Raw genomic sequence first — 12,618 nt, 5'->3', positions numbered from 1 at the left:
CCGAGGCCTCGTGGTGGGGACACGGCCCGAGCCCTCCTGTGTCACCGCGTCCCGAAACAGGGCTGGAAGGGACCTGTGGAGGTCATCCCGTCCAACCCCCCTGCCAAGGCAGGGTCACCTGAAGCAGGTGGGTTTGGGATGTTTCCAGAGAAGGAGACTCCACCACCTCCGTGGGCAGCTGCTCCACTGCTCTGCCACCCTCAGTGTAAGGAAGTTCTTCCTCATGTTGAGGTGGGACTTCCTGAGGTTTAGTTTATGGCCACTGCTCCACTGAAGGGAGTCTGGCACCATCCTCTGATATCCACGTTGGAGATATTTATATGGATTGGTGAGATCCCCTCCCAGTTTTCTCTGGACTAACCAGGCCCAGCTCCTGCAGTCTCTCCTCATCAGAGAGATCCTCCAGATGCCAAATCATCTTTGTGGCCTCTGCTGGACCCTTTCTAGTAGCTCCTTGTCCTTCTTGTCCTGAGGAGCCTGGAAGTGGACACAGCACTCCCCATGTGCCTCACTAGGGCCGAGTAGAGGGGCAAGGGCAGTCCCTGCCCTGCTGGCCACACTCTTCCCGATGCCCCCCAGGGTCCCGTTGTCCCTCGTGGTCCCAGGACACTGCTGGCTCAGGGACATCTTGTCATCCACCAGGACCCCCAGGTCCTTCTCCGCAGAGCTGCTCTCCAGTGGGTGACTCCCAGCCTGTGCTGGTACTTGGGGTTATCCCTCCCCAGGTCCAGGACCCTACACCTGCCCTTGTTGAACCTCCTTAGGTTCACCCACCCAGCTCTCCCCCAGCCTCTCAAGGTCCCTCTGAATGGCAGCACAGCCTTGAGCTGGATCAGTCACTCCCCCAGCTTGAATCATCATGAAACCTGATCAGGATCCATTCTATCCCTTCCTCAGGTCGTTGCTAAACAAACTGTTCAAGGCTGGAGCCGGTACTGATCCCTGGGGATGGTGCTGACCATGGGTCTCCAGGTAGACTCTGCTGTGCTGATCAGGCCCCTCTGAGCTCTTCCATTCCTCCAGGCCCTCCCCCCCATCATCCATCTATTCCACATTTCCTGAGCTCACCTATGAGGATACCATGGGAGACAGTGTCCAAAGCCTTGCTGAAGTCAGTCCTGGTGCCAAACACTGCCTGAACTCCCCCACATGGATATGGGGAGGGGAGGAGGCATTTGGAGCCTGTCCCAACTCCCTTCCCCTGCTGTGGGGGTCCCACTCCAGCCCCTTGGAGGTGACAGCGGCCAAGAAGGAACCCAGGAAAACCTCAGAGCCCCCCAAACCCCAGCCAGAGCTTCCTACTCAGCCAGAAGGGAAGAATCCCAGACTTACAGAATTGTCAGGGTTGAAGTAACTTCTGGAGATCATCCAGTCCAACCCCTTGTGGATCTGGGAGCAGGTTGCTCTGATCCCCTGCCAGCACCAGGTACTGTTAGTGATTATCTGCAGGGAAACTGAGGCACAGAGTCCCATGGCCACCCCGAAAGAGCCCAGAGCTGAGCGGTGCCCCCCAGAAAAATCCCTGCCTGTAACAGAGCACCCACAGCATCCAAGCAAACTAGACTGTGTTGTATTTACACTCATGGACAGGGAGGAAGGAACAGGGAAGAGGGCAGTGGTGGAGAAGCAGGTGGCTGTGGGCTTTCCCAACGGATCCATGGGAGCTGCTGCACTTCCTCAGGGCTGGTGGCTGCAAGTCCTGCTTCCCCCGAGAGTGAGGGATCATGCTCAGCCAAAATCTCAGTAGCAAACCCAGCCTGGCCACACACCAGCTCTGCACTGATGGCCCAGGTGTGTCCAGGGGTAACACGTGCAGCCACTCGTGTGCTCCAGACATAATGTCAGTATTATCCAGAAGGAAAAACCTGAAGAAAAGGCTGGCAAGAGGCAGCCTCGCTCCCCTCTGTGCTGGAGGCGGGGTTTGCATCAGTTTGGGAGGTTTGGGTGCTCCCGGTACCACCACAGGATGGCAGCTGGCACAGAGCACACACTGCTTTGGCTGGATCAGACTGGAAAAACCAAACACTCAGAAGGATCCCCCCACCAGCACCAGGGCAGAACTGCCACAAGCAGGGCAGGAAACAGCCCTTGGAAGGAAGGAGCTGCTGTGGGCCCTGTGGCTCTGCTCTCCGACACGGAGGGAAATGCTTCCAAAGCGTGGGATGGCCAAGCAGTGGGACAGAGGCTGCTCCTTGTCCCCTGGGGCACATCCGGGTTTCTCTGCTTGTCAGAGACAGAGCCCTGTGGCCGCAGCCCTGCTCCTGGTGGTCCCAGCAACCCCAGGAACTGCTGCCTGCCTTGTGCTGCATCCCCGAGCCCTGAGTCTTCCCAACAGAGCCCTCCAGGTGCTCTTTCTGGAGTGAACTGAGATGGCATCTGGCTTTTCCTACATCTCCCTTCACGTGTGTGTGAGTGTGTGCACCCCCAGAGCCTTCCAGGTGTCTTCTGGGGTGCTTGAGACCTCTGAGCACGTTCACTGTACCCCAAAGTTCTCCTTCTGCCTTTCCTTGCACCCTGGAGCCCTCCCTTGGTCTTCCAGCACCTCAGGAAATTCTACGAGTCTCTCACTGGGCCCAGAGCCCTCTGAGCACCTCTCCCTGCTCCCTGGGGCTCTCCATGGGTGTTTCTGAGCCCCCACCTGCACTTCTGGGCACCCTGGGACCCTCCTCGTGACTTTCCCTATGCCCCAGTTCCCTCCGTCCAGTTTGCAGAGCATATCCTGGGGAACTGGCCCTGCCTCTCATCCCACAGGGAGGGAGGAGGTAGGAGAGGGCAGCTGGGTGGGCTCCCCAAGCTCTCCCCAAAACCAGCATGGCTCACATGGGAGGAGGGGACCCCACTGTCACCTGGATGCAGGGACAGGTCCAGAAGCAGAGGTGTGGGGACCTGAGCTTTGTGCACAACCCTGATGAGAGCGATTCGTGTAAGGCAGAAGGCAGGGAGAGAGGAGAGGGGAGAGGAGAAAGGGGAGAGGAAAGAGGGGAGAGGAGAGGAGGCAAGAGGAGAGGAGGCACAGGCAGCGCTGAGGGACACAATCCTTACTGGGAAAGCAGCCAGGGTTATCCAGGGGTGCTGAAGCAGGAGGCTGGAGCAGGGGTGTCCCTGGCTCCCTCCCTGCAGAGAGAAGCACAAGGCAGAGAGCAGAACCTCCTGGAAGGTCTTGCCCTCCCCACCTCACTTCAAGCCACAAAATAACTTCCCTGTGCCAGCATCACTGCTCAACCCCCTTGGTGCTTCTCCAACAGCGTCACAGGGCGGGGAGGGGGGTCTGGGGTATTAGAACTATGGAATCAACTTTTCTGCATCTGAGAGCAAACACTTCCCGGGGAGCAGACGGCAGCCTGGCTGCCAGGATCCCCCAGCTCCCGGGTTTACAGGCGGTGGGGCAGAGGGAACAGAGTCTAGTGGCTGCTCAGGGACTCCAGCCACAAGTCCTGGGTGGTTTGCGGGACTCGGAGCTGCCGGGAAGGGAAAGGCTGCCCGGCAGAGCCCAGCCGCTCACACAGTGCAAACCACCCAGCCAGAGGCAAGTCCGAAGGCCTTAGCGCTGGAGCAGCAGAGCAGGACGGTCCCTTTTCCTTTGGGAAGCTGGTTGAGAACACATCAGCTGAGCTGTGGCTGTCGGACAGGCAGGAAAGGAGAGAAGGAACACCAACTGACTGCCAGAGGGGTGCGAGGAGTCCCCATGTCCAGGTGCCGGTTCGTGTGCGCTGCTGGAGTCACCCTCGCACCACCACAGGGGCTGGGAGGAGGAGGAGGAAGGCTGGGAGGAAGGGGAGGAGCACCAGGCCGCCTGGCTGCAGTTCGAGCTGCTCAGACCCCTTCACAACTTCTGGATCTTCTCGGCGATAACGATGGGGTTTTCCTTGCGGATCTTCTCGGCGGCTTCTGCCTTGTAGTCGTAGGGGCAGGCGTGCATGTCGGAGTACCGGTGAATGGCACAGAACAGGTTCCCACAGCGGCAGTCGAAGCCTGAGGGGAGGAAGAACAGGGACAAAGCCACATCAGGCCCCATCCAGCAGGGCAGGAAGGCAGCAGGGCCTCGCTCTTTCCTGCCACACCAGGAAATGCCACCAATGCAGACAGAGAGGCAGAGGAGGGGGGCTGCTAACCCCCACAGGCCAAAGGGACTCTTCATTTGGGGAAAACCACGGGTGGCTCTTTGCTTTCCTCTGGCTCAGCAGCTCCGCATGCTTTGAGCAGCCCCAGCTGTCACATGGTGGGAAACGCTCCCAGAGCAGCTGCTGTCCATGTTCCCCGGGGACAAGGGACATGTCAGGCACTGCAGAGTGCCAGATTGCTAATCCAGACCAGGCTCCCCAGGCAGCCCAAACTAAAGCTGAGCCCTCCCAACCAGTCCAGCTCTCCAGGGTCACACAGCAGCATCTGGACTGACCAGCAGTAAGCAGTGGAACTGTCACCACGTTAGGATCATATTTGAGCTATTTAGGCTTCAAAATTCCCAATTTAGTCACTTCACTCAGGGACAATGCTCAAAGTACTACCATTAACATAGTACACTGGGAAACCGAGGCAGGGAGCAAGCAGGGGATGTGCTGCAGGACCGCAGGGAATCTTGCTGGCAGGGAATCATGCTCTGTCCCTTCACATCTTTCCAACTACAGGCTGTAAAGCCCACAAACACCTTGCTCCAAGGTCCAGTTTACTCCTGTTTGAGAAAACTCATTTTGTCCTGAATGCCTTGAATTCACAGGACTTTTCTGCAAGCTGATTTCTAAAGAAGGGAACTTGTCATAGTTTAAAGCTCTTAAGGAAATACTTATCCAAGAAAACAATCCTCTCTGCAACTTGAAGGCTGGGCACAGAGTACCCTGCCGAGTTCCAGGTTTATAAACCCACCCCTATTCCAGGGCAGTGCCCTCAGATCTCCAGGCAAGCTCAGGTTCAAACTTCCCAGTCCAGACTTTGCCAAAGCCTCTTATATCCATGAAAACAGCCAGTCTCTGGCTGCTGGATGCACCAAGGAGGCTACAGAAGCAAGTGCTCTGCCAGAACTGCACAGCTGTTGACCTGCACAGCTCCAGAGTTAACTTTTTTCCAGGGAGGCACTAAATGCCAGAGATAATTTAGAAGAATGATGTTTTTATTAACAAACCACAGCCAAATTAATTGCTTCACTTTCCAGGGGCAGTTTTCCATTGATAGCAGTGCCCTGACACCATCCCAGCAATTCTCTCTCCAGCTTTACAGGCTGCATGCTGAGAGCCATCCTGCTTTCAGGAAACTAACAGTGGAAATCAGGCAGCATTAACAATTGGGATGAGTTTTGGAGAGGGATTTTCCATTTGGGTCTAACTCAGTTCATGTCACTGTTACGAAAGCTTTACCACAGACCTGGCCAGGAGCAGATTCTGATCCACAGCAAGCTCTGCCTTCGTCTACAGCAGCTTTTGCCAAGAAGCAGAAACAACCAAGAGGTGCTGCTGCATCCAGTCCTGCTTCCAAGGGCTGCCAGGACCCTGGCAGGGAGTGGGAGGTACCCCAGGCTGCTGCCTCAGCCAGTGCTGTCAGAGGTTGGAGCTCCCCTCCCTCCTCTCCTGCAGCACCATGGCTCACAGATGGATTTGGGTCCAGCCTCTGACCCCCAGAACCCAGCAGCACTGCAGCAAAACCAGAACTCACAGGGCTCTCCCACTGGACTGCTCAGGCCACAGGGAAGTTTTCCCAGAGCCAGGCACTTACCAGTCAGCCCGATCTTCTTCCGGCAGGTGAAGCAGCGGTTCTTCTTCGGTTTTGGTTTTTCCGAAGCCGTCTTGCCCTCAGCCGTGTTCTGGGATATCTCAAGCAGGGTACCTAAAACAGAGGCAAGAGTTTTGCCACCCTCCTTGATAAACCAAATATTCATTTTATTACAAGAGCTGCTTGAGGCTCTGATGACTATGTGCACATTGCCCTGGCTGACCTACCCCACACTGTGAGATTTGCCCTGTTCCACAGAGATCTCCACCTCACAGTTTTCTCTGTTTCAAATGCCTTAAATCCAAGGCTAGAGTGGCCACTGGACAGTGACTGGATAGTCACTACAGCTCAGCTGCAGTACAGCAACACAGCTGTCAGCTGAGCCCACAGTTAATCTTCGCAGGGAGAAAAAAGTTAACCCCTTGTAAGTACTATTAATTATTTTTGCTGACTCTTATGTAAGTGTTCCCCATATGTAGGTCTCAGAATGCTTTACACAGATATCCATCACTGCCTCTAATCTACCAAAGGGAAAACTGAGCTCACAAAGCCAGATTGTTAAAGGTCACTGATGCTTAGCCGGATTTCCTCCAGTACCTAAGCAGGTTAGAGAAGTCAACAGGAGGGAGGAGCTCCCACTGCTCGCTGGAGCACCTGCAGTGCAGGCTGCTCTGAGGAGGCAAAACAGACAGCTCTGTGGAGCTGACCCTAAACAGCCTCCTAAAAACCACACAAGCAGAAGAAAGGGGTAGGCTCTCCCAAGCCTTTTTCACCACAGTCTCACCTGCCTATTGTAAATTGTCTCCTGGGCTTGCAGACAAGGGATTACCAAACCCAAAATGCCCAGTCATGTGTGATGACTACAGCCTGGCTTTTTAGCAACCAACAGCTCCTGGGTTTTTTTAGCTTTCAATGCAAGCAAGCTGTCAGCTGAGCAAAGGAGGCTGTCTGCATGCAGGATCACCTGCTTATGGCATCAGCTGGAGGATGTGCCACATTGGGCAATGACTCCAAACATGTCAGGGCACCCACTGTGTAACACCCCCCTGAGGGACAGGTGCCCCCATCACACGGGGTGACAACAACAGGCCTCCACTGCCCCCAGGCACTGTCACAAACAAGTCTCCCCTCTCCAAGACTCCGGTGGATCTGTCTCCCTTCCTCCCCCTCGGGAGCTGGCAGGGGAGTGCCGCCAGCAGCAGCCGCGTCAGGCTGTGGGAGCTCCAGGCTCGCTGCCATTCACCAGGAGAGGCGTCATGGAAGATTATCCTCCTGCCAGCCACTCGAGGGCTGGCAGCCACTCAGCCCTCAGCCCACAGAGCAATCTCTATCAGCCTGCCCTCAGGCACAGCATTTGCTCTCCTCCCTGTCACCAAAACAAGAGTTTCCTCCTCAGCTCTCAGGTGTGCCTTTACTGCCGGGAGGGGACACATCCCGCAGTCAGCAGCTGTCCCTGCTGCTCCAATGGGCTCCAGAGCTCGGTGTCACTCAGACCTGTGCAAAGGCCAAACCAACCACCCTACCTGATGACGAAGAAGCTGATGAGGCTTCGTCTGTCTTGCTGAATTCCTCTGTCTCATTGCTGGTTTCCTCTCTGGATATGCTCATGGCTGTCATCTGATGGGTCACAGGAGTCTGAGCGCTGGGAGCATGTGCAGCAGACAAACAAAAAGAGAAAACACAAGTATTTTCTTTTGATGGACAGTTATGTGGGAGAGGCCTTCAGCCCGTAAAGTTTATTTCCTTATATTCAAAAGTAGGTCAGGAATACAGCAGGTCAATTCCCCTTGAGATTTGGGATCAAAGTTCTTTATAGACATAAATGGAATGAATGTGTGATGATCTCAGTTTCCTTTTCCACCCAATTATATCTCAAAGCCAAGGCAAGAGCCCATCCAAACAAGTCCAGGGGCAGGAAAACAAGAGTTATGAGTCAGGGCTGTAATGTGATGGTAAAGCTCAGTGCAGCTCTGTCCTCCTTCCCATCAAACAGGGCCAAGGTCTCTAATCCTGCTGTCATAGCTTCCAGACTGGGCCATCAGCAGGTGCTTTTACTTAGAATCACAGGATATCTTGAGTTAATGATCCTTGTGAGTCCCTTCCAAGTCCAACTCCTGGCCCTGCACAGGAAAACCCCAAAAATCCCAATGCTTGGGACTGAGCGGAAATTGAATGGTTGAACACAGCCAGTGATAGACAAGGTGCACTGGCTCCAGGAGAACCAAGATGCCTCTTAATTTACTACCAACCCTCTGGTACCTCACTCTACACATCAGTCATCTTCATTAGGAACATCTCAATCTTCCAAATAAACCAGGGTCACAATGCAGAGTTTGATCCAGTCTGTTTACAGACTGGCCACATGAAGGATGACAGCCAGTCCCTTGTGTCCCAGAGCTGGATTTTAGCTGGGTTTACATCCCCTCCCCTCCAGACCCTACCCCTACCTGGCTTTCGCATCCTCAGGTGTGGAGTCTCCCTCCGCGTGCTGCCCTGCAATCGCCTCAGAAGCCATGGGGCTGCTGCTGGGACCACTGGGTGCTACGAGACAAGAGCAGGCTTGGTCAAGTCTCTGAGAAGTGTCAGCAAGTTTCTCAAGTGCTTGACAGCCAAGGAGAAAGCAGGATGAGCATTTGCAAATGCTTTAAACTGCTGTTCCCTACAGGAGCTAGGAGGGCATAACCCTGTTGGGATCACTCTCCCCTCCACTCTCCCCTATTCCTACACTCTCCCCTCCAAATTTGTGCGTGGGACTCTGTGGGATGAACACACCGGGGCTGTCTGGATCTTGAACCCAATGTCACTTTGCAACTTCTCCAAGGTGTAAGAATCAGATCTTCAACTGTTGAGAAGAACCAGCTTCAACAGACACATGTGGGCTTGTGTCAGCTGAGGATTTAAATTGGGGTCTTAGGAAAACCCTTTGTCAGGAAAAGTCATGTTCCTGACCATATTTTGTGTGGGTGACTCAAGGAAAGCCATGATTACCCTCAGAAATAAACTGTGGAAGAACTCTCAGAGGCATTTCTCACTCTGTACATGGGGCATATGCACAAACCCCCAGCAAAAGAAATCCATGCTCACGTTGCAGAGAGCATCCTTCCCCTGCTCCCATCCCAACTGCAACTTCTAAGTCATGGCTTTTGGTTGACAACACTGTTAAGGTAAGAAAATTATACAAACAGGCCAAATAGAATTTCACTGTGGGCTCTGTCATAGCTCCCAGCAGTCAGCACATAACTCAAGGAGCAGGAAATAGCTAAAAGCTGGGATCACCATTCACAAGTGAAGTTTTACGGTTTACTGGAAGGTGCTGACTGGGATGGAGCTTCACAAACTGGTGAGACTGGGAAGAAAACAACTGCCCCTCCTGACAGGGAACAGAAGTGCTCGAGGGCTCAGGTCCTTGATTTAGAACCTTGGGTATCCATGGAAAGGAAAAGATGACTGCTCTAGGAGGGGGTAAATCTGCTGGTGGCCAGGTACCAGTGCCATGCTCTATCCCAGTTGCTGAACACAGTTGGTATCCAGACACCCATTTAAGACAGATTTCCATAAAAACATGCTCTACCTGGAGGGCTTATCCGGTCACTGCTCTGCTGCCTCTGCAGGAACTCCTTATAGCACACGGAGCACATCCCGTTGGTCCGGGGGCTGCCATAGAACCCGCAGCCCGTGGTACACAGCAGAGGCACCTGCGTCTGGTTTGTCTCCTGAGCCATCCTCGCTCTTCCGAGGCACCGAGCTACAACCAGGAATCAAAAATAAACCCGGGACAGCTGTGAGGGCCAGAGCGCTCGGGCATTGTGCGCTGCAGCTGATCAGGAAGGAGCACAAAGGATCCCAAGAGAGCCCAGTTCCTGCACGTGCACAGCAACACGACCCCAGGCCCTCGAGCACTTGGGGCTCCTAAAATCCGTGTCCTGGGGCCCTGAGCCACCCAGAGCTCAGTTGCCAGAAGCTGCCCAGAGCCAGCCTGGAAAGCCAACAGGAACTGGCTCACAGTTCTCCCTCCTGCACCACGAGGCTTCTTAAACTCCCGGTGACAGACGGGCACATCAGAACCAAACAATCCGCTCTCCACCAGAACAGGACCCCCACAGCACCACTAATGCCCCCTGCGAACACCCACATCTCAAACGCTTAGTGCAGGCCCAGTCAGTCACACCTTGGTTTTCATTTCAAGCCTGGTTTAGTTTTTTACTTCTTAGGAAGATGACGCAAGCAATGCAAAAAGAACCCACTGACGCTCTGTTCTGACATACGTGGGTAAGGGGAATGTTAGCATGGTTAGGCTGGAAAAAAGGATAAGGTTTTCTTTCCAGCAGTAAGACGTGATTTCAGAACACCTTCCCAGGGAAAACAGCTGACACAGTGAAACCTAATTTTAAATTTAATCTTAATAATTTCTCTCTGGATCACATGCAGTTACCTCCAACCCCAGGAATTGGCCCCTTCCAGCCACACACGGTGTAGCCAAACCCACCGCAGCGCTCCAAATGAGAACCATGAGGCACAAACAAAAACCACACACAATTTCAATGTGTGTGGACAACGTGGCTGCGGCCAGTTCAGCTCTGACACAGAACAAGGGGAGAGGATGTGTGCAGGACCACGGTGGGTGCAGGTGGCTCCAGCTTGGGCACAAAGCCACGGCATTGGTACCAGGAGCCCCCAGCAGTGCTGCCTTTGTGGGATGCACAAAGTACCCACCACCTTCCAGCCAACTCTGCCCCTTCTCTTCCTGCTCCTAACAAAACTTGTTTCACCGTAGGAATAAACAAGAAGAACACGAAATCATTACCGTGCCAGTAGCACTCCCGTGGGACAGAACCGGATCACCTCTAGTTTATTCCTCCTCGTCCTCAGCTGGGGATGCGGGTTTCGGCTCTGCACCCGGGGGTCCCTCGCAGAGCTCAGAGCAGCGCTCCCATCACCACACCGGGATCCACCCGGCCTCAACCGGCCTCTCCTCGGGCACCCGCAGCCAGGGCAGACCCGGCAGCGGTAGATCCCTCGGGAGTCCCAGCTGGCGCCCGCTGCCACACGAACAAACCTTCGGGAGCTGCTGTCGATCGAGCGTCCCTGCAGAGAAGGGGCCGCGGGCTCAGCCCTCCCCGAGCGCCGCACGGCCCAGCCGGCCGGACGGGCCGAGCCGCGGCCCCCACCGTGCCCGGGCAGCCCGGGGCGGCCGGGACCCCCTGCCCGGCCGGAGAGAGCCCCCTGCCCGCCACCCCCGCCGCGGGCCCAGGCCCGGCGCCCCCCCTCGCGGCCGGGCCCCGCGCCCCGCTCCCGGCCCGCGGCGCTAATCGAGGCCGAGGCTCCGCGGCCTGCGCCGAGCGGGCGCCCCGGGCCGGGCCCCGTTCGCTGGGCCCCACTCACCGGCGGCGGAGGAGGGCGGGCGGCCCCGGGCCGGGCCGGGCCGGCCCCGGGAGGCTCAGACGGGCGGCGGGCAGGGAGCGCTGCCGGGAAACATGGCGGGCGCGGGCCCCGAGCGCCTCCCCCGGGGAGGGCCCGGGACGGGGGGGACGGGACGGGGGGGACACGAGGCCTGGGACAGAGCCTGGGGTGTAGCAGTGACCCGGGGACAGGGCAGGGGGCTGTGACACCCCCCGGGTACGGAGCCGGGGGTGAGGGGAGGGGGCTGGGATGGGGGTGTGCTCCAGCAATAGGGGAGAGGGCTCTGACCCCCCTGGCTGTAAGGACTAGAGTATCGGTGTGCTCCGAGAATAGCGGGGAGGGCTGGGACACCTCCCTACCCCGGCTCTAGGGACTGGGGTATAGGAGAGGGGGCTGGGGTATAGGTGTGCTTCAGCAATAAGGGAGAGCCCTGTGACCCCCCTGGTTATAGGGACTGGGGTCTAGGTGTGCCCTGGCTATGGGGGAGGGAGCTCTGACCCCCTTGGCTCATAGGAACGGGGTTATAGGTGTGCCCCATCTATAGCCGAGGAGGCTGAGACCCACATGTCAGTATATCGGGTGGGACACAGCCAGACTCCCCTGTAGAGAGAGGGCTCTGGGAGCCCCCACTGCAGGGGCTGGGTCACAATCAGACCCAGCTGTAGGAACGGGACAAGACCCCTGTCCCTCAAGCTGTAGGGGCTGCGACACTGCAGGGGCTCCAGCTGCAGGGCAGAGGACTGGGGATATGGCTGTAACTGCTGGGGGAGAGGGTGGGCAGCACTCTGGATGCAGCCTGCTCTACCCCAGCAGTAGGAGAGGGGCTGGGACCTCCCAGCTCTGGGGTCCAGGGCCATACACCATCCACAATGTGCATGGGTGGGATGCTCTAGGAGTCTCCAGCTGGAAGGGATTCCCAGCTACAAACTGTTCCTGCCACTCTTCACCAAGCCCTAGATGATGTGGGAATTTATTTAATCAAAGCTTTGCTCAGGTGGCCCAGCTGGTCATGGGGCCGATTCACTTCTGAGCTCGTGTGCCCAGCCCTGGACCTAGGGCTCTCTTCTGGGCCTGTGTGCCTGTGCTGGGGTGCCAGGTGTCCAGTCCTCCCCACTGCCATCATGATGGGTTCTTGGGGCAGACCCCACGGGAGAAAGCGCCCACTCCCAGCTGTGCTGGGGCTGGGGAACACCGAGGAGCAAAACTGCCGGGAAGCCATGGCCAAGCTCTGCTCGGGGGTCTCCTCACCGTCTCCCTGCCCAGAGAAACTTTGAAGAGCTTTGCCCTGAGCCCTGAGCCCCGGGAGGGCTGCGGCGAAGCATTCAGCTCAATTTTGGTTTGAGGAGAGGCGCGGGCCGGGCTCCGCTCTCGGGGTGCCCTTGGGGGAGCCTTTGGGGTAGCACAAAGGTCCCTGTGGGGACAGGTTGGGGTATTTCCCGTGCCACCCTCTATGGGCACCCCCGGGCCGTGGCCGGGGCCGTGTGGCCACCAGGTGGCACCAGGAGCCCACGGACGTGG

At 56.6% G+C, this 12,618-nt stretch overlaps 1 protein-coding gene and 1 long non-coding RNA gene across 2 annotated transcripts; one reads left to right on the top strand and one right to left on the bottom strand.

The window, feature by feature from the left end:
* The first annotated feature begins 4 nt into the window (after positions 1 to 4).
* LOC146426305 (uncharacterized) lies at positions 5 to 2,973 on the top strand. Its single transcript, XR_014846286.1, has 2 exons — positions 5 to 328; positions 898 to 2,973. It is a non-coding gene; the product is annotated as an uncharacterized LOC146426305 (long non-coding RNA).
* On the bottom strand, positions 1,549 to 11,233 carry LOC146426304 (AN1-type zinc finger protein 5-like). Its single transcript, XM_085040765.1, has 7 exons — positions 11,083 to 11,233; positions 10,505 to 10,785; positions 9,272 to 9,445; positions 8,148 to 8,241; positions 7,224 to 7,342; positions 5,704 to 5,814; positions 1,549 to 3,972 (listed from the first exon to the last, which is right to left on the bottom strand). The coding sequence occupies exons 3-7, from the start codon at positions 9,420 to 9,422 to the stop codon at positions 3,824 to 3,826; spliced, it is 624 nt and encodes a 207-aa protein (XP_084896891.1). The 5' UTR covers positions 9,423 to 9,445; positions 10,505 to 10,785; positions 11,083 to 11,233; the 3' UTR covers positions 1,549 to 3,823.
* Between the last annotated feature and the right edge of the window lie 1,385 nt (positions 11,234 to 12,618).

Source organism: Lichenostomus cassidix, chromosome 28, assembly GCF_008360975.1.
Source record: "Lichenostomus cassidix isolate B80296 chromosome 28, HeHo_3.0, whole genome shotgun sequence".
In the NCBI taxonomy this organism is placed as follows: domain Eukaryota; kingdom Metazoa; phylum Chordata; class Aves; order Passeriformes; family Meliphagidae; genus Lichenostomus; species Lichenostomus cassidix.
The sequence above is the reverse complement of the archived record's forward strand: the minus strand, read 5'-3'. Positions and strand labels throughout refer to the sequence as shown.